The sequence below is a fragment of the Pongo pygmaeus genome, chromosome 1, assembly GCF_028885625.2.
Source record: "Pongo pygmaeus isolate AG05252 chromosome 1, NHGRI_mPonPyg2-v2.0_pri, whole genome shotgun sequence".
In the NCBI taxonomy this organism is placed as follows: Eukaryota; Metazoa; Chordata; class Mammalia; order Primates; family Hominidae; genus Pongo; species Pongo pygmaeus.
Window position 1 is genome coordinate 205501464 of NC_072373.2, and position 20611 is coordinate 205522074.

At 42.0% G+C, this 20611-nt stretch overlaps 1 protein-coding gene, 1 non-coding gene and 1 pseudogene across 2 annotated transcripts in view; 1 reads left to right on the top strand and 2 right to left on the bottom strand.

The window, feature by feature from the left end:
• The window catches only part of TMEM50A (transmembrane protein 50A), a 37193-nt gene that overhangs the window by 6149 nt on the left and 10433 nt on the right, over positions 1-20611 (bottom strand). The window contains exons 2-6 of the mRNA XM_054499879.2: positions 20311-20416; positions 17858-17970; positions 9282-9349; positions 8025-8117; positions 4143-4203 (exon numbers count right to left, since the gene is read on the bottom strand). Coding sequence (XP_054355854.1) covers positions 4143-4203; positions 8025-8117; positions 9282-9349; positions 17858-17970; positions 20311-20403 — 428 coding nt within the window. The 5' untranslated portion in view covers positions 20404-20416. The remainder of the gene's footprint in view (positions 1-4142; positions 4204-8024; positions 8118-9281; positions 9350-17857; positions 17971-20310; positions 20417-20611) is intronic.
• On the top strand, positions 14600-14703 carry LOC129024038 (small nucleolar RNA U13). The gene has a single exon (XR_008497019.1). It is a non-coding gene; the product is annotated as a small nucleolar RNA U13 (small nucleolar RNA).
• On the bottom strand, positions 19859-19922 carry LOC129023473 (U6 spliceosomal RNA; annotated as a pseudogene).

Genomic DNA, 20611 nt, shown 5'->3' on the forward strand with positions numbered 1-20611 from the left:
CAAGCTCCGCCTCCTGGGTTCACGCCATTCTCCTGCCTCTGCCTCCCAAGTAGCTGGGACTACAGGCGCCCGCCACCACACCTGGCTAATTTTTTGTATTTTTAGTAGAGACGGGGTTTCACCATGGTAGCCAAGATGGTCTCGATCTCCTGACCTTGTGATCCGCCTGCCTCAGCCTCCCAAAATGCTGGGATTATAGGCGCGAGCCACCATGCCCAGCCCTATATGTCTGATTTTATCAAATTCATTCAACAAACTGTTTTGGTGCCAGGGCTATAAAATAAGATACAAAGCCACTGCCCTCAAATTGCTCTCATTCTTGCTAACGTGATGTGGTAAGTGTGGGGGTGGTTGGGGAAGGAGACTTATATACCAAGTATTAAGGGGGCACAGAAACACAGAATTCAGTCGCCCTGAATAAGTTAGAAAAGGATTTACAGAGGTGGTAATATTTGAGATGAGTTTTTGTGGAAAAACAGGGGTTTGAATGGGAGATTGGTAGGAACAAGACCTAGCCGGATGATGAGGGCAGGTGTTTCAGGGACAGGAAACAGTACATCAAAGGGGAAAGAGGAATAAAAAAGCATGGGGCTTCTGGAAAAGCCCAGGAGACTAGTATGACAGGAATTTGCCCTCACAGAGCTTACAGTCCAGGGCAAGCTTGTCCATCCCACAAAGTGTGGGCCACATGTGGCCCAGGACGGCTTTGAATGTGGCCCGACACAAATTCGTAAACTTTCTTAAAACATTATGAGATTTATTTTGTGATTTTTTTTTTTTTTTTTTAAAGCTCATCAGCTATTGTTGGTGTATTCTATGAGTGCCTCAAGACAATTCGTCCAATATGGCCCAGGGAAGCCAAAAAATTGGACACCCCTGGTCTAGGGTTTAGGTGAGGGAATGTCTACAGTTGTCCTTAAGGTTTCAATTTAAAAGAGGCAAGAGGGCAACCGTATGCATAAAATGATACCTGAGGTGTTAACAGAACAAGGAAGAATCCACCATGGCCAGATTACGGTTGGCCATAAGGAGGCAGGGAATGGACACAGCCAGGCTTTGGGAAGCCAATTGCCAAGGGTGGCAAATTATCCACAGGTGCCTTAGATGAGCCAGAGTGCAGATGCCTGCCTGCATGCTCTATGGGGCAGCTAGCACGCAGTCCCAGGCACCAAATGAAATGGGGGCTATGAGCCAGACACAGTGGCTCATGCCTGTAATCCCAGCACTTTGGGAGGCCAAGGCGGGTGGATCGCTTGAGCCCAGGAGTTTGAGACCAGCCTGGGCAACATGGCAAAACCCGGTCTCTACAAAAAATACAAAAATTAGTCGGGCATGGTGGCATGCGCCTGTAATCCCAGATCTCTGCTCTTCTAGTTAATGTCGGATCTACTGCTGTAACAAAGAAAAACTGAAGTTGGTTATTAGAGGCTTCTACTGTCCAAATAGCTTAAAAGAGATGCTGTAACTTCAGAATACTCATCACAAGATATGAACTCTAATCTGAAGAGTTTCTTGGGCAAGAGCCAGGGACCAGTCCCTCCTACACTGTCAGATGGTCACCTCTGGTACTCACATCTGTCCATTCTGACTTCTGAAATATTAATTCTATGCTGCTGCTGAGTACCATTATGTTATGAATCAGAATGGCAGGTGTCCCCTCCAAATCTCATGTTGAAATGTGATCCCCAATGTTGGTGGTAAAGTCTAGTGGGAGGTGTTGGTCATGGGGGCAAATCTTTTTTTTTTTTTTAAGAGGGAGTCTCGCTCTGTTGCCCAGGCTGGAGTGCAGTGGTGTGATCTCGGCTCCCTGCAAACTCCGCCTCCCAGGTTCAAGTGATTCTCTTGCCTCAGCCTCCTGAGTAGCCAGGACTACAGGCACACGCCACCATGCCCAGCTAATTTTTTTGTATTTTTAGTAGAGACGGGGTTTCACTATGTTGACCAGGCTGGTCTTGAACTCCTGACATTGTGATCCACCTGCCTCGGCCTCCCAAAGTGCTGGGATTACAGGCATGAGCCACCGTGCCCGGCCAAGGGGGCAAATCTTTCATGAATGGCTTAGTGCCATCCCCTTGGTGATGAGTAAATTCTCACTGTCAGTTCACATGAAAGGTTGTTTAGAGGAGGCTGGTACCTCCTCTTCCTCTTTCTCCTGCTTCATGTGATATGCCGGCTCCCGCTCTGCCTTCTGCCATGACTGGCCCTCACCAGAAGCAGATGTTGATACCATGCTTCCTGTTCAGCCTGCAGAACCATGAGCCAAAACAAACCTATTTTCTTTCTAAATTATCCAGCCTCAGGTACCCCTAAATAGCAATGCAAATGGACTAACACAACAGGCAATCTCCTACAACTACTCTGCTAACTGCGTCCATTACCTGGGGTTCAATTTGCTTACAGGGTACGAGGTATAACCCAAACAGGCTGTGCATCTTGTCACATCTAAGTTTACATTTTTCTTATTTCCAAACTGATTTTACAAAATGGCAAAAATACCTGGTGGTGGAATAGAATAGGTGTGAATACCAACTGGTGGCTCTTTCCGAAGGGCAGCTATTACTATGTCAAGAGAGCTTCAGTAGACATGCGATTTTTGTTTCTTTTTTGGAGGTGGGTGGGAAGGGAAGGGGAAGGAAAAGTCCTGTAACATACATCAGATTCCTACTTTTTTGGATTAGGGACTTCTTTGAAAATCTGATGAAAGCCACAGACTATCTCTTTCCAGAAATATGCAAAACACCAATTTCCTACATATGGAAATGTCTGGTGATACCTCACCTTCAGAAGGCTACTGAAAGAATAAAGGTTAAGAACTCATGGCCAGGCGCGGTGGCTCATGCCCATAATCCCAGCACTTTGGGAGGCCGGGCGGGTGGGTCACGAGGTCAGGAGATCAAGACCATCCTGGCTAACATGGTGAAACCCTGTCTCTACCAAAAATACAAAAAATTAGCCGGGCATGCTGGCAGGTGCCTGTAATCCCAGCTACTTGGGAGGCTGAGGCAGGAGAATCACTTGAACCTGGGAGGCAGAGTTTGCAGGGAGCCAAGATCACGCCACTGCACTCCAGCCTGGGCGACACAGCGAGACTCCCTCTAAAAAAAAAAAAAAAAAAAGGAACTCCTGATGCAGGCTGGGTGTGGTGGCTCACGCCTGTAATCCCAGCACTTTGGGAGGCTGAGGCAGGCAGATCACGAAATCAGGAATCAAGACCATCCTGGACAACATGGTGAAACCCCGTCTCTACTAAAATTACAAAAAAAATAGCCAGGCGTGGTGGCGTGTGCCTGTAGTCCCAGCTACTCAGGAGGCTGAGGCAGGAGAATCATTTGAACCCGGGAGGCGGAGGTTGCAGTAAGCTGAGATCGTGCCACTGCACTCCAGCCTGGGTGAGAGACTGAGACTCCGTCTCAAAAAAAAACAAAAAACAAAAACACACACACAAAAACTCCTGATGCAGAGGATTAAGAGCTGTTGAGCTGTTTTGTTTGTGGGGTTTTTTGGCCAGTGATGGGGGTAGGTTGTGGGGGCTGGAGGGGGTGGTGGTGGTTGGAGGAACAGCATGAGTAGAGAAAAGGGCAGGCCCTAAATTTCTAGGAAGGATGAACATCAGAGAAGATTACTGATGAAAGCCTTGAGGTTTTTAGAGGTTTTCGTCATCTTTTCATTTGTAATTGAAAGGGAAGCATAAAAAATGTTTGGGCTTTTCCTCTCCACACCTCAAATCTCACTCACAAATTCTACAATATCAAGGACAGAAGAACTATAAAACATATCAGAAACCAAAATTTAAGGATAAATAGTTTTAGGCAGGCTTTCACTTAAAGCAACTGTTAGAGATCTAAGTTTAAAATGAACATCACCAGTGTTATGTAACTAAATCTTCATGAATCATAGTTACTCACTCATTAAAAGGGGGCGTGGTAGCAATCTTAAAAATTAATATATGCTCCTAAGGTTGGCAGTAAACCAACTCATCTATTTAAAATATCCTTCTCAACCTTACTCTTCATGTTTTATGAAAATATCATGGGGGAGGGGCATTGGATGAGTAATTAGGCAACTCAATATAGAAAATGATATAAAAGAAGCTATTTTTTTTTTAAAAAAAAGATAAGATAAAGAATTCAAAACAAACTTACCCAAAAAAGATGAAGGCATTCTGGAAAAATACAGCAATTCCAGGGTATACTATGTCTTTTTCTGTAAAAATAATTGCAGTGTTTAGAGGGTTATGATCTCAAAACATTTAGTTTCAGATATATTGGCAAATACCAGTTTTCCTGCCTAGAAGAATTGATTTTTCTTAGAATTAGGGTTGGCTTGAGTATTAAAAGACATAATGTGTAACAGAGTCTAGCATGGCTTTAGTAAATGATAGCTCCCTTAGTTCACTTAACAAATATTTACTGGGGGCATACTGTATCCTGGCCCTATTTAATGCTGAGGATACTGCAATAAACAAAACAGGTAAAATTTTTTTTGCCCTCATGGAACTAGAGAATATACTGAATAAAAAGATGATAAAATAATGCAGGAAAGGTGGAGAAGTGGAGTGTGACATTGGACACAGATGGCCAGGAAGACCCCATGAGAAGGTGACACTGGGGTAAGAACACGCAGGAAGTGAGGGCAGAAGCCATGCACACGCCCTGAGGGAGCACACCGGTGAATTACAGGAACAGCCACGTAGGCACAAGAGGGAAGAGCAGGGACAGGGTAAAGAAAGAAGGCGACTGGGCAGCGGAGACCTGGCAGTCACAGTGAGGACTCTGATTTTTACTCTGAGTGAGATGAGAAGCCACTGGGTTGTGAGCAGGAAAGTGATCTGAGCTGACATATTTTAAGAGGATCCCTCTGGCTGCTGTGCTGAGGGTAGATTAGAGGAGGCGAGAGAGGAAACAGAAACCAGTTAGGAGGCTCTTCCAGGAAATCCGGTGAGAGATGATGATGGATCGAACCAGGGTGGTGGCAGTGGAGAGATGGTAAATGGTGGTTAGACTCAGGATACATTTTACAGCACAGTCAACAGGATCTGCAGATAGACTGGATATGGGGCGTGGGAGGAAGACAAATGTCATCTTTGACAGGCCTTCACCATCCAGGACTTCTGGCCTAAACACCTGGAAAGATACAGCAGCCAGCCATTAACTAAGATTGGAAGGACTGCTGGAGCAACACTTTTTTCTGACTGTATCTAGAAGTGAAGTTGAAATGCTCATCAATTTCTACTACTGGAATTGTTAATGACTGCTCATTAACAGAGGCATAATAAATAGGTGAACTGTCAAATTTTTCTCATTTCAGAACAGCTTTGGTTAATCTGATTAACATAACAGATGGTTTGCATAGGTCTTCACCACTATTTCACGTTAAATAACCATTACCACTAGAATGGCTTCTAAAAATGTTATAAAGCCAACTTTATAAAATTACAGATCTGCTGCTAATAATTCTCAAAACATAACCTTGCTCCAGAAGCTTTCAGGAAAATAGCCTAAAATTATGAGATAAAGACATTCCTATAAAAAGGGGCCCTGTATTAATAGTTGTATCTGGGAAAGAATTATCAGTAATTTCATTTTCTTCTTTTGAGTTCTTTTACATTCTTAGTTTTCTATAATGAACAAGTATTATGCAATTCCCATGATAAAAAGGTAATTTTTTTCCTTTTTTTTGTTTTGATTTTTGAGAGGGTCTCCCTCTGTTGCCCAGGCTGCAGTGCAGTGGCGTGATCGCAGCTCACTGCAACTTCCACCTCCCAGGTTCAAGAGATCTCATGCCTCAGCCTCCCAAGTAGCTGGGATTGGAGGTGTGTGCCACCATGCCTGGCTAATTTTTGTATTTCTAGTAGAGATGGGGTTTTGCCATGTTGGCCAGACTGGTCTCAAACTCAAAATATATACATTTTAAAATATACATATGGCTGGGCGTGGTGGCTCACTCCTGTAATCCCAGCACTTTGGGAAGCCAAGGCAGGTGGATCACCTGAGGTCAGGAGTTCAAGACCAGCCTGGCCAACATGGCGAAACCCTGTCTCTACTAAAAATACAAAAATTAGCTGGACATGGCGGCAGTCGCCTGTAATCCCAGCTACTTGGGAGGCTGAGGCAGAAGAATCGCTTGAACCTGGGAGACGGAGGTTGCAGTGAGCTGAGATCGCATCACTGCACTCCAGCTTGGGCAACAAATATACATATAAAAAACAGATTTTATAGCAGCAAAAGAACAACTAACTTATAATATCATGTGAAATGCAAACGGGGGATAAAAATTATGATAATAACTAAAAACGTAAGAAAAGAGAACAAAAGGAAATAAACCAAAATATTTAAGAGTGGTGAAATTATTACTTCTTTTTCTTTTTTTTCTTTTCTTTTCTCTTTTTTTGAGACGGGGTCTCACTTTGTCACCCAGGCTGGAGTACAGTGGCGCAATCACAGCTCACTGCAATCTCTGCCTCCCGGGCTCAGGTGATCCTCTCACCTCAGTCTCCCGAGTAGCTGGGACCACACGTGCACGCCACCATACTCGGCTACATATTTATTATTTGTAGAGATGGGGTCTCCCTATGTTGTCCAAGCTGGTCTCAAAATCCTGGCCTCATGCAGTACTCCCTCCTTGGCCTCCTGAAGTGCTGGGATTACACTGCACCCACTCTCTTTTATTTTCTACAATTTTGGTAACATGATTTTAATAATAAATTACACATGGCTAGGCCTAGTGGTTCACACCTGTAATCCCAGTACTTTGAGAAGCTGAGGCAGGCAGATCACTTGAGCCTGGGAGTTTGAGACCGGCCTGGGCAACATGGTGAAACCCCATCTCTACAAAAAAATACAAAACTAGCAGGGTGTGGTGGCATGTGCCCGTCATCTCAGCTACTCAGGAGGCTGAGTGGGAGGACTGCTTGAGCCTGGGAGGTGGAGGTTGCAGTGAGCTGAGATTGTGCCACTGCATTCCAGCCTGGGTGACAGAGCAAGACCCTGTCTCAAGAAATAAAAAAAATAATAAAAATAAAATAAAAAATACAAATATTTGGAAATATCTATTACTCCTGTCTATGAGATTAAATGATTTTAATAAAAATTTAGGAAACATTATTTTAATCTAAAAGTTACATTTTATTCAAATAAGTGTTAAAATATGAGCAGAATATATATAACCTGGTCCAGTTTTTATAAATCATTAATACTGTATTTTTACTCTGACAGCCATAGCAATTTTACCTGGAATATTAAATGGGTTTTCTATTTTTCTAGGGTCCCCCAAGGTGAAATTTCTCCCAGGGTCTAACAGTATACCTTTTCCTGAGCTTGCCTTAAAGTGGCCTTATATAGCAGATGTATATTAAATGTTAGTTTACTTTTCTGTCTGAAAGGAGGTGACATCACATTACCAGGGAGGCTTAACTGAATAAATCTCAATTCTGGGATGTTAGAGCTTTGCACAGATATTCTGAAAGTCAGAACTTGTTAGGCCAGGCTTGAGGCCAGGAGTTCAAGGCCAGCCTTAGCAACATAGCAAGATCCATCTCTACAAAAAATTTAGAAATTAGCTGGGTGTGGTCGTGTGTGCCTGTGGCCCTAGCTACCTGGGAAGCTGAGGTGGGAGGATGACTTGAGCCCAGGAGGCTGAGGCTGCAGTGAGCCATGATCATGCCATTGCACTCCAGCCTGGGTGACAGTGAGACTCTTGAAGAAACAAAGCTTGCTAACTAGCTAGATAACATATGTTCTGCTTTTGAGATTTTTGGAAGCCAAAGAAACGCAGTGTTTAGAGCTGTCTCATCCCTTCCAGGCTCTGGATAAGAAGAGAAATGACTGAAGAAAGGAATACTAAAAATATACAAGACAAAGAAAACCAAACACTGTCGGTGGGGGAGGGGGAGGGGGTCCCGGATATAAATGCATCGCTAGTAGTTGGCCCATCTATAGGAAAAATGTTTTATTCTAAAATAACCAACTTTAATGCAAAATTCCAGTATTCCACTGAAGTAAATTGTAACCTATGTTTTCTCTTACCTTTAGCAACATAACCTCCAAAAAGAATCCACATAGATGCAATCAGAGATCCAAAGGCCAACATGAAACCAATGAAAAGCCAAATGCGAGCACCTTGAAAGAAATAATATTTTACCAGAATTCTTTCCCATAGGGCAGTACAATTAACTTTCAAAAAGAAAACAAAACCCAAACAGAAAAAAAAAAGTGCAACTTCCATTAAAGTCTAATGTGAGAACAGTAAAGGATGTGTTAAACATCTTCATCAGTGTACCTGTTGGCCTTTTTCTTCTTGGTTGGTCTGTATAGATTTTTAAAAATTATTTATGAGTCTGTATAAGTGCATATACTTACTTTCCCCAACTGCCTACACTGAGAAAACCTATACTCAACCTTTCTATAAAACATCTCATAAGATCTGTTTCACCATATTTAGAGGCTCATTCTCCTTATGCTTTTATATAGACAATGCTCCCACATTTTTTTTTTTTTTTTTTTGAGGCAGAGTCTTGCTCTGTCTCCCAGGCTGGAGTGCAGTGGCACAATCTCGGCTCACTGCAAGCTCTGCCCCCCAGGTTCACGCCATTCCCCTGCCTCAGCCTCCAGAGTAGCTGGGATTACAGGCGCCCGCCACCACGCCCAGCTGATTTTTTGTATTTTTAGTAGAGACGGGGTTTCACTGTGTTAGCCAGGATGATCTCCATCTCCTGACCTTGTGATCTGCCTGCCTTGGCCTCCCAAAGTGCTGGGATTACAGGTGTGAGCCACTGCGCCCGGCTGCTCCCAGATCTTCCAAGAGTACTTTCAAACAGTAACACAGACATACAGTAAAAAATTCATATTCAGTGATTTCACTTTCAGGGAAGTTAGGCAGCAAAATAAATTCAAATTTACTGTGACTAGAACTTAGGAAGGTTGCATTAAAATTATGTTAACAGAGGAGGACAGCCAACTTTCAAATCACATTAACATGTTTATGAAGATTTGCTATAAATATAATAAATGGAGTCATGACTGCCTAAAATGAATTCTGATAGGGCCTCTTTAATTTGCATAAATACATTTTAATAAAAACACTGCCTACAGCTCAATAAAGCACAGTAAATAGAATGTTATATATTAATTCCCAATTTCAAGCCCAAAACATAAAATAGATTCAAAATAATAAGCTGTTACTCACAGATATATTAAAACAAATAGAAAAGTGGTATTTCCATGTGAAATTCTCATCTTAAGGATTTAAGCATGTATAATAAGATGCTGTTTGCACCTATTTACCTGTTTGACCCAGACAACCTTCACTGTAACTATCACCTCGGACTTGTCCATTCGATACTGCATTAATCCTGTATGAATAAAATAAAACCAAGAAATCAGGGTCCATGACACCAATTACCAGAAACAATAATCTACAGTTTCTCAAATTTAAGGTTAGGCCTGAAAGTCTTTTTTTTTTTTTTTTTTAAAGATACAGGATCTCACTCTGTTGCTCAAGCTAGAATGCAGTGGCACAACTGTGGCTTACTGCAGCCTTGAACCCCCGGGCTCAAGTGATCCTTCCACTTCAGCCTCCTGAGTAGCTGGGATTACAGGTGTGCACCACCACACCTGGCTAATTTTTAAAAATTTTTTGTGGAGACAAAGTGTCGCTATGTTGCTGAGGCTGGTCTCAAACTCCTGGCCTCAAGAGATCCTCCTTGCCTTGACCTCCCAAAGTGCCACCACACCTGGCTCAAAGGCCTTCAGTTCTTGAGTAAAGAGTTCATATGACTGGTCTCTTCAACCAGATACTCTTTTTTTGTTTTGTTTTGTTTGAGACGGAGTCTCGCTCTGTCTCCCAGGCTGTAGTGCAGTGGCGCGATCTCGGCTCACTGCAACCTCTGCCTCCCAGGTTTTACGCCATTCTCCTGCCTCAGCCTCCCAAGTAGCTGGGACTACAGGCATGCACCACCTACCCGACTAATTTTTTTTTGTATTTTTAGTAGAGATGGGGTTTCACCGTGTTAGCCAGCATGGTCTCAAACTCCTGACCTTGTGATCCACCCGCCTTGGCCTCCCAAAGTGCTGGGATTACAGGCGTGAACCACTGCGCCCGGCCAGATACCCTCTAGAGCAGTGGTCATGGGCCCCAGACTAGCAGAATCAGCATTACTTGGCAACCTATTTGACAAGAAAATTATGTGGCCCTAACCCAAACCTAGCAAAGCAGACACTCTGGGCATGGGGCCCAGAAATCTGAGTTTTAACAAGTCTTTCAGGTGAGTCTGGATTGTTAAAATTTGGGAACGAGGCCGGGAGTGGTGGTTCATGCCTATAATCCCAGCACTTTGGGAGGCCAAGGTGGGCGGATCACCTGAGGTCAGGAGTTCGAGACCAGCCTGACCAACATGGAGAAACCCCGTCTCTACTAAAAATACAAAATTAGCTGGGCATGGTGGCGCATGCCTGTAATCCCAGCTACTCGGGAAGCTGAGGCAGGATAATCGCTTGAACCCGGGAAACAGAGGTTGTGATGAGCTGAGATTGCGCCATTGTGATTCAGCCTGGGCAACAAGAGTGAAACTCCGTCTCCTAAAAAAAAAATCGGCAACAAAATTCTCAAAATTTTCTTTCGCTAAGATTGGAACAGGTAAAAAGATAATTTCGCTTGGTTCTATCTGATATTCTATTTGTACGTATCAGACATAACATGAACTCATGTATGGCGATGGCAGAGGGAGAAAATGGGCCTTAGATAATCCAAATATTTCTTAAAATTGGCTTTGGAATAAATTTTTTTGTAATAATTTTGTACTGATGTCAAATGTTTGGAGAAATAATTATATTTCAAACAACACAATAACTTTTTGCTCTGAAGACATTATTGAATAGAGATTTAAGCGGTAAAATCTTGTTTTTTTAATCCTTGATGCAGGCTCTAAACACAAGAAGTGTTTTACTAACTTTTTACAGCATACCACTCTAAATTGAGATAGGCTTGCTTTCTTTAGAAGTATCCTTTGAAACATTCCAAATGTCATGGGAAAACGTTCACAATACATCAAGTTAAAGTTACAAAACATTATACCTATGATATATATACCCATTTAGTTGTGAGTGTCTAACACTAGAATATAAGCTTCATGAGGACAGGAGCCATTGTCTGTCTTGTTTCTCATTTTCATTCTCAATGCCTAGCACAAGGCTAGGGGCTTCGCACATAGTAGGTGCTCAATAAATGTGTTTAGGTCAGGCCTGGTAGCTTGTGCCAGTAATCTCAGCACTTTGGAAGGCCAAGGTAGGAGGATTGCTTGAGCCCGGGACTTTGAGACCAGCCTAGGCAACACAGTAAGACCTTGTATCTATGAAAAAAAAAGTGTTGAATATAGGAATCCTAGTTTTTTTCACAGTAATATGATGTCTTAATTTATTCATACAAATCTAAGTTTCAGAATGATCAAAATACTCAATTATTTTCAGTGATCTCTGTACAGTACTATTTTGTATATAAAATAAATACATTAAAAACAGGCTTCATATTTAGAAGTAAAACACAAATATATGTTCTTGGGTTACTGGTTCTCAGCTCGTTTTCCTTGCTGAGCCATCTGAATAAACTTCAGAGCCCTCTGTGAGCCACCACAATCCTGTCTTCACTATTAGGGACACTTTGGAATGAACAATCTCTATTTGTTCTCTGCTATGACTATTTTTATGTATGTTCTCAAATTTATAGAAAAGTTATTAAATAATCTTTTTCCTGAAACGTCTGGTATTTGTCAACATGATGCTCCATAATTGGGGGCTATAGGTGTGCTCCTGGTATTGGGGGTGTAGCTGTTCTGGGCACTCTTAGCAGACAGAGCTGCTACACTGCTTCCCCTGCCCCATCTGGACAGCCTCTTTACCCTGCTCAGACTCCAGCATCCCACGTAGGGCTGCCTTCTTCCATCCCGCACTCCGCTGCATGGATCCCCTCCTCACCCTGCTCAGGATCTGAGCCCATGCTGAGCTGCCCCTTCCCAACCTGCCTGAGCCCAGCAGCCTGCTCTGGGCCACCACAACTTGTCTTTCTATAGAGGATGCCTGTCATGCTTGACCTCACCTAATAGTTTTTGGACTGAATTTTCCAGGAAGAGGAAAGGAAGAGGAGAAGAGTAAATATTACTTTTAAAACATATAGATGTGTGTTAGAGAAAGAGAAAACAGAAGAAAACACTGGCAGAATATCTGTCAAAATGTTATAGTTTGGTGAGATTACAGGCAAGTTCGTTTTTGCTTATTGGTATATCCTACTTTTTTTTTTTTTTTTTTTGAGATGGAGTCTTGCTCTGTCACCAGGCTGGAGTGCAGTGGCACGATCTCAGCTCACTGCAACCTCCACCTCCCGGGTTCAAGCGATTCCCCTGCCTCAGCTTCCTGAGTAGCTAGGACCACAGGTACGTGTCACCACACCCAGTTAATTTTTTGTATTTTAGTAGAGACGGGGCTTCATGATGTTGGCCAGGATGGTCTCGATCTCCTGACCTCGAGATCCTTCCACCTCAGCCTCCCAAAGTGCTGGGATTACAGGCGTGAGCCACCGTGCCCAGCCTACCCTACATTTTTAAAATTAAAAAATACAGAGTAATACACAGAACATTTATTAACATTTTTAAAGCCACAAAATCAGAGAACTTTTGTAATAAGAGAAAAAATAATAAAGTTATTAATGAAAGAATAGCTGCTTTTTGACTCCTATCCATTTGAATTATAATTAACTAACAGTTTTTGTTTAAAATTATGGCCTGATACTATCTGACACTATAATAAAAAGATGTAAACTGAAGCCAAATAGATGATAAACATTTATAAAAACATGAAGTCAGCTCTGCTATAATTATGTTAATGCAACAGAATGTAAGTTTAGCAGGAAACACGTTTGAATAGTACATTCAAGCTCATATACAGCTATACTTCCCCTCCATAGTCAGACTTGCTACTGCTTCAAAGGGGAACAAAATAATTTTTTAAAGATCTGAGGACAAAAGCAGGACAAAAATATAATCACAAAAATAAAACTTTTAAATCTAAACCAATGTTGAAATTCAGGTGTCAGCTTTCTAAAAGAATTCTAACAGCATCATTATTACAGTAAAATAAATTGCAACAAAATGGAAAGAACTAGAAATAGCTGCATACTGGCCGAACTTCAAAGAAAAAGACCACAGCCCTTTGCTATCAGTGGCTTCTGAAGTCAGACCTTTACTTCTGCGAATGAATAACTACTCTGGCACTGACTCCACGCCAGGCACAGTCAAACTGGCTGCCCTTAGCCACTTGCTTTACTCTGAAAATACAAGTTACTGTGTTTACACTTAAGTAACTGTAGCAAAATTTAAAAATGTGTGTAATTTTCAACTTGGATTACCTGGAAGCCTGGAAGAGATGACTCTACAACCTAAATTAAAAGTCTACAGAAGGCCGGGCATGGTGGCTCACGCTTTTAATCCCAGCACTTTGGGAGGCCAAGGCAGGTGGATCACCTGAGAGGTCAGGAGTTCGAGACCGGCCTGGCCAACATGGCGAAACCCTGTCTCTACTAAAAATACAAATATTAGCTGGGCACAGTGGTGGGTGTCTGTAATCCCAGTTACTCAGGTGGCTGAGGCAGGAAAATTGCTTGAACTCAGGAGGCAGAGGTTGCAGTGAGCCAAGATCATGCCACTGCACTCCAGCCTGGGCAACAGAGCGAGAGCCTACCTCAAAAGAAAAAAAAAAGGTCTACAGAAAGCTGATGGACAATGGTAGAGGTCAGGACGGGGGCTATACAGGTGTGATGGAAGTGCTGATTGAGAACGTTCTGGGGTGATGTTTTCAATCTTGATCTAGATGCTGTTTACATGAGTGTCTATGTAAGTAAAAATTTGTTGAGATGTATATATGACTTCTGCACTTTATGTATCTCACTAAATGCGTTTTTTTTTTTGTTTTTTTTGAGACGGAGTCTCACTCTGTCTCCTGGGCTGGAGTCCAGTGCCGTGATCTTGGCTCACTGTAATCTCTGCCTCTCAGATTCAAGCGATTCCCCACCTCAGCCTCCTGAGTAGCTGGGACCACAGGCATGCACCACCATGCCCGGCTGATTTTTCTATTTTTTGTAGAGACAAGGTTTCACCATGTTGGCCAGGCTGGTCTTGAACTCCTGACCTCAAGTGATCCGCCCACTTTGGCCTCCCAAAGTGCTGGGATTACAGGTGTGAGCCACCATGCCTGGCCAGAATGCATTTTATATTACATTTTTAAAATAATAAAGGCAGAGAGGCACAGTGACTCACACCTGTCATCCAGCAATCTCGGAGGCCAAGGCAGGAGAATCACTTGAGACCAGGAGTTCAAGAACAGCCTGGGCAACATAGTGAGATCCTGTCTTTACAAAAAAACTCTTTAAAACATAGCTGGGTGTGGTGGTATGTGCAAGTAGTCCTAGCTACTGGGGCTGAGACCAGAGGACTGCTTAAGCCCAGGATTTTGAGACAGCAGTGTGTTATGATCATACCATTGCACTCCAGCCTGGATGACAAAGTGAGGCCCTACTTCTAAAACATTTTTTTTTTTAATTTAAAAAGGAAAACCTGATTCTTTTGTAGTTCTTAGGCATGATGATTGGGTGTTCATGTGCATGTTTGAGATGTGCCTCCCTCAAACCTTGTTCTTACATCAGCACCTTACCCGTCTAACACGAAAAGAAAAAAAAAAAAAAGGCCTACAGAGAGAGTTGATCCCTAAAGGAAGCATTCATAATTAAGGAAACAAAAAAAGGCCCTTAGAAATTAAAACATGAGAACTGAAATGCAAAAATGTTTAACAGATTGGAATATAAAATAAAAAGATAAAGAGATGAGAATTCTAAGAAAACATATCAGCCAGGTGTGGTGGCTCACGCCTGTAATCCCAGCACTTTGGGAGGCTGAGACGGGTGGATCACTTGAAGTCAGGAGTTCAAGACCAGCTTGGCCAACATGGTGAAACCCGTCTCTACAGAAAATACAAAAACCAGCCAGGCATGGTGGCGTGTGCCTGTAATCCTAGCTACTTGGGGAGGCTGAGGCAGGAGAATCGATTGAGCCTGGGAGGTGGAGGTTGCAGTGAGCAGAGATCATGCCATTGCACTCCAGCCTGGGCGACAGAGCAAAACTCCATCTCAAAAAAAAAAAATAAATAAAATAAACAAACTAAAATAAATACTTTTTTCTTTTAAATTTATTGAGACGGAGTCTCCCTCTGTCGCCCAGGCTGGAGTGCAGTGGTGTCATCTTGGCTCACAGCAACCTCTGCTGCCCAGGTTCAAGCGATTCTTGGGCCTCAGGCTCCCGAGTAGCTGGGACTACAGGCACGCAACACCGTGCCTGGCTAATTTATTTTTTATTTTTTGAGACAGAGTCTCACTCTGTCGCCCAGGTTGGAGTGTAGCAGCGTGATCTCTGCTCACTGCAACCTCCGCCTCCCGGGTTCAAGTGATTCTCCTGCCTCAGCCTCCCGAGTAGCTGGGACCACAGTCGCGTGCCACTACACCCGGCTAATTTTCTGTATTTTTAGTAGAGACAGGGTTTCACTGTGTTAGCCAGAATGGTTTCGATCTCCTGACTTCGTGATCTGCCTGTCTCTGCCTCCCAAAGTGCTGGGATTACAGGTGTGAGCCATTGTGCCCAGCCTTTTAAAATTATTTTTAGTAAAGACAGGGTTTCACCATGTTGGCCAGGCTGGTCTCAAATTCCTCACCTCAGGTGGTCTGCCCGCCTCGGCCTCCCAAACCCATGTTGGGATTACAGGCGTAAGCCACCATGCCCGGCCAAAGTAAATACTTCTTGTATCCAAAAAAAAAAAAAAAAAAAAGATGTGGTAACTGGAAAAACAGTTGATTCAACCCTGATCAACAGGGGAGGGAAGTCCCATGGTGACAGTGCTGCAGCAGGCTTACACAGTCATCAATACATAATGAAACAGACAGATATGGGCTTCTGGGATGTTGATTTCTAGAACAAAAGAGGTTATAATACATTAAACAATATAATTGAGAATTTGGGAAAAAAAATAAAGATGTGATAATAGTAGAAAATGCAAGAAAACAAAGAAAAGGCAGCTAGAAACTCTAGGAAAAAGAAAAAACTGAACAAGGCTACTACAGTCCACATAGTAACTGTCCAAATTAGAACTGCAGCATTCAAGAAGAATGAAATGAACCCTAAAGAAAATATACATTCTTTCTACCAACAACCACCAAAAAAAAAAAAAACAAACAGCAATCAGAAACTCTAGGTAAAGGTCGGGCACAGTGGCTCACGCCTATTATCCTAGCACTTTGGGAGGCCGAGGCAGGTGGATCGCTTGAGCCCAGGAATTCAAGACCAGCCTGGCAAACATGGTGAGACCTCGTCTTAATTAAAGAAGAAAAAAAAACTATAGGAAAAAACAATACTAAATAAGAAAGTCATAGCCCAAGTATGAAGCAAACAAAAGATTTTATGAATTTGAGAAACTGGTAAGAATACAAGAATATTTTCGAAATATATTGATAAATTTGAGAAGCAGAGTCATGGTGCTTATGCTATTTGGCACTGCGATAAATTTTGTTTACTGGTTTTAAAAATTTTTTCAACAGGAATGGTCCTATTAAAATATAAGGTCATTTCATTCCTCCGCTCAAAACCTTCCAATGGCTTCCATTACGCTTACAATGAAAGTAAAGTTCTTACTTTTGTGATGGGGTCTCGCTCTGTTACCCAGACTGAAGTGCAGTGGCACAATCATGACTCACTGTAACCTCGACTTGACTTCCCAGGCTCTGGCAATCCTCCCGCCTCAGCCTCCGGAGCAGCTGGGACCACAGGCATGCCCTACCAATTTTTGTATTTTGGTAGAGATGAGGTTTCGCCATGTTGCCCACGCTGGTCTCAAATTCCTGAGCTCAAGTGATCCACCCACCTCGGCATCCCAAAGTGCTGGAATTACAGGCATGAGTCACTGCATCCAGCTGAAAGTAAAGTTCTTATAATGCTTTTCAAGGCCCTATACCATCTGCCCCTCTCCACCACTTCTCTGACCCCATCAACTTCTCTTTCCCTTGATCTTGCTACTGCAGTTATACTGGTCTCCTTGCTGTAAAGCCTTTGTACCTGCTGTTCCACCTGCCTGGAATGAACCTCTCTTATATATCCCCATCCCCTGGTCGGCTCCTTCACTTTCTTCAAGTCTTTACTCAAAGTCACCTTCTTAGTGAGACCTCCTCTGACTCTGCTGAAAACTTCTGGCCACGTGTGATGGCTCACACCTGTAATCCTGGCACTTTGGGAGGTCGAGGTGGGAGGATCACTTGAGCCCAGGAGACCAACCTGAGCAACATGAGACACGCTCTCTATAAAAAAAATTTTTTTATATTTCTATCCCTCCTATTGACATCCCATATCTCCTTTCTCTATTTTTTTCTACTTTGCACTTATTTTAAATGACAAAAAGACATGGCTTTTTCCTGTTTTATTAACTATATATGTCCTGTACCTAGAGCAGAGTCTGGAATATAAAAGCTTAAAAAATATTGTTGAATTATCCCTTAGACAAAATACACAGTTTCTGACTTAAATATAAAGCTATAAACCCTGGGGGTATAAAAATAAAAGAATAGCTGACAGAAGCTGGGAGGGAGTGGAGAGGTACACAAAAAGAACAAAGAGGACTGCTGCTTTTCTGTGTAAGTCCATCTCTACTGTATGACTTTTAAATCATGTCCAGTATGTTAATCTGGTAATATTTAGAATTTTAAATCTATGCAACTATATTTGAAACATTTTTATTTTGTGGCAAGCTATATAAGTAATGCCAATTATGGTGACACTTACATTAGGAAGGCTATGGTTGCTATAACACCACAGGCATGGTATGAGTGGTTGAAATCTTTCATGGTGGGATAAATAACAGCTGCATCTATGATAATCCACCAGCCTGTAAAAAACTAAAACAAAGGTGATACCAATGAGAAATCATAGCAATTCTGTATCTCACTGGCTAAAAGCAAGGTATTTAAGTGAGGAGATCCCTTTTAATACATTTCAAAAATGTTCTAGCTTTTTCCCACATGTAATTTGCACATGGCGTAATAGCTGATTAGGTACCCTTAAATCTGACAGCAATTTGTATTTATTAACGTAACTTTTCTCTAAGCCTACTTCAATCATTATTTAATTTTTATCATAATAAAGCCTTGTAATCTAATTTGGTGAACTAGAAACCAGTTATCTCGTGGAGGGGGAAAGGAAAAAAGTGACTCAAATTCCAACTGAGAAAAGAAGTGTCCTGTTGATATATGATAAGCTTCCAGAGAAATATTCCCCAAAATCAAGAAAAAAGCATTCAAATTAATATGGAGAACAACTATTGTTCACAGAATTTTAGCTATCTTCTTGGTGTGAAATAACAGCTCTGAGGTTCTGCTTTTGATGAATTCCAGTGCAGTCTAAAGATGGTTTCAGGTGTGATTTTAAATTCAATTTAAACACCATATTACAATTTATCTAATTGAATTTGCCTCTAGATATTATCAAGGGCAAAGGTATAACAAAATAACCCCAAAACTTCACAAATAGTTTTTATCATCTGAGCAGAAATTTACAATAAAATTATATTAACCAAATTCTGACAAGTAGCCTAGAAGTTTTTAAAAGTAATCCCCTTTCCTATCCCCACACCAAACCCTGACTCAGTTAGCTCTGGGAACTGACATCTTCTGGCAATTATTTTAAAATAACAATTTTAGGCTAGTCAAATTACTTTTATCAGGTTACAGACAGATCCATACTAGATTAATAACATTTTTAATGGCTAGCATGAGTACATATGCCTTTCTTTTTACCCTCAGCTCAATGTATTTAAGATATTTTCTTCATAGACTAAAAACTCAGCTTTTTGGCCAGGTGCAATGGCCTGTAATCTCAGGACCTTGGGAGGCCAAGGCCAGTGAATCACTTGAGCCCAGGAGTAGGAGACCAGCCTGGGCAACATGGAGAGACCCCATCTCTACAAAAAAAACAAAAATTAGCCCGGTGTGGTGGCCTTCATCCGTGGTCCAGGCTACTCCGGAGGCTGAGGTGGGAGGATCACCTGAGCCCGGGAGGTTGAGGCTGCATTGAAGAGTGATTTCACCACTGTACTCCAGCCTGGGAGACAAAGTGAGACCCTGTCTCGAAAATAAATAAATCTTAAAGCTTAAGAAAAAATGGCTTGGTGCCATTAGTGGCTCACGCCTGTAATCCCAACACTTTGGGAGGCCGAGGCAGGCAGATCATCTGAGGTCGGGAGTTCAAGACCAGCTTGACCAACATGGAGAAACCCTGTCTCTACTAAAACAAGAGCAAGGCCAGGTGCGGTGGCTCATGCCTGTAATCCCAGCACTTTGCGAGACCAAGGCGGGCGGATCACGAGGTCAGGAGATCGAGACCACGGCGAAACCCTGTCTCTACTAAAATACAAAAAAATTAGCCGGGCGCGGTGGCGGGCGCCTGTAGTCCCAGCTACTCAGGAGGCTGAGGCAGGAGAATTGGCATGAAACCCGGGATGCGGAGCTTGCCGTGAGCCGAGATCGCGCCACTGCACTCCAGCCTGGGCGACAGACCGAGACTCTGTCTTACAAAAAACAACAACAACAACAACAACAAAACAAGAGCAAAACTCTGTCTCAAAAAATAAAAATAAAAAATTACTCTTTAGAGCCTATGACACCATATGATCATAAAAACTAATAGCAGATCCCTTGAGGGATCTGAAGTGTAAATAAGAATTTTATTCTGTAAATTACTTCTACATGAGTTTCCTTTTTGTTTTTGCTTTTTAAAAAAAAAATTTTAAGGGGCCATGCTAATCTTCTCTGTATCATTCCAATCTTAGTGTACGTGTTGCCAAAGTCAGCACTTTTTTTTTTCCTGAGACTGAGAAGAAAGTTAACTGGATTACGGAGAAATGCAATCATATCTATTGACTGGTTTTGACCTGACTGCGTCTTAAACACTTCCTTGTACCTTAATATACGCATTAAAGGGAGATATAATCCATATAATGAACAAATGTTTTATTATGCCATTTTTACCATGCAGTTAAAACAACCCAACCACTCTGTTAATCAACTTTTAAACCATAAACTCTTAAAGTGGAACTAATAACTTTCCATAAACAACAAAATATCAATATGGTCAAAGTGGTCAAAGATAAATAGTACATATTTTAAAACATCCTGCAGAATTCAAAACCCATAAACACAAACACACCAAAAAATAAGGTCCAAATAATCAATGACACTTACTAGTACACCAGCAGCAATGGAAGCAATAGTATTGCGCTTTTCCCCCCAGTCAATGCATTCTGAGCATCTCAAGCCCTCTAGAAATCCAGACATTTTTTTCAGGTCACTTAAAAACAAACAAACAAACAATTAAATAAGTACTTCCATTTACTTGCTTCAAAACTGAAAAATAATTAATAGCTCAGGAATAATTAGATAAAAGTGAAATTACAAATGCTTTATTTTGGTTCCACATACTTCTTCAGAATATTTGATTTAGTTTTTGATGAATTTCCACATTATAACTTTGGAAAGTAACATC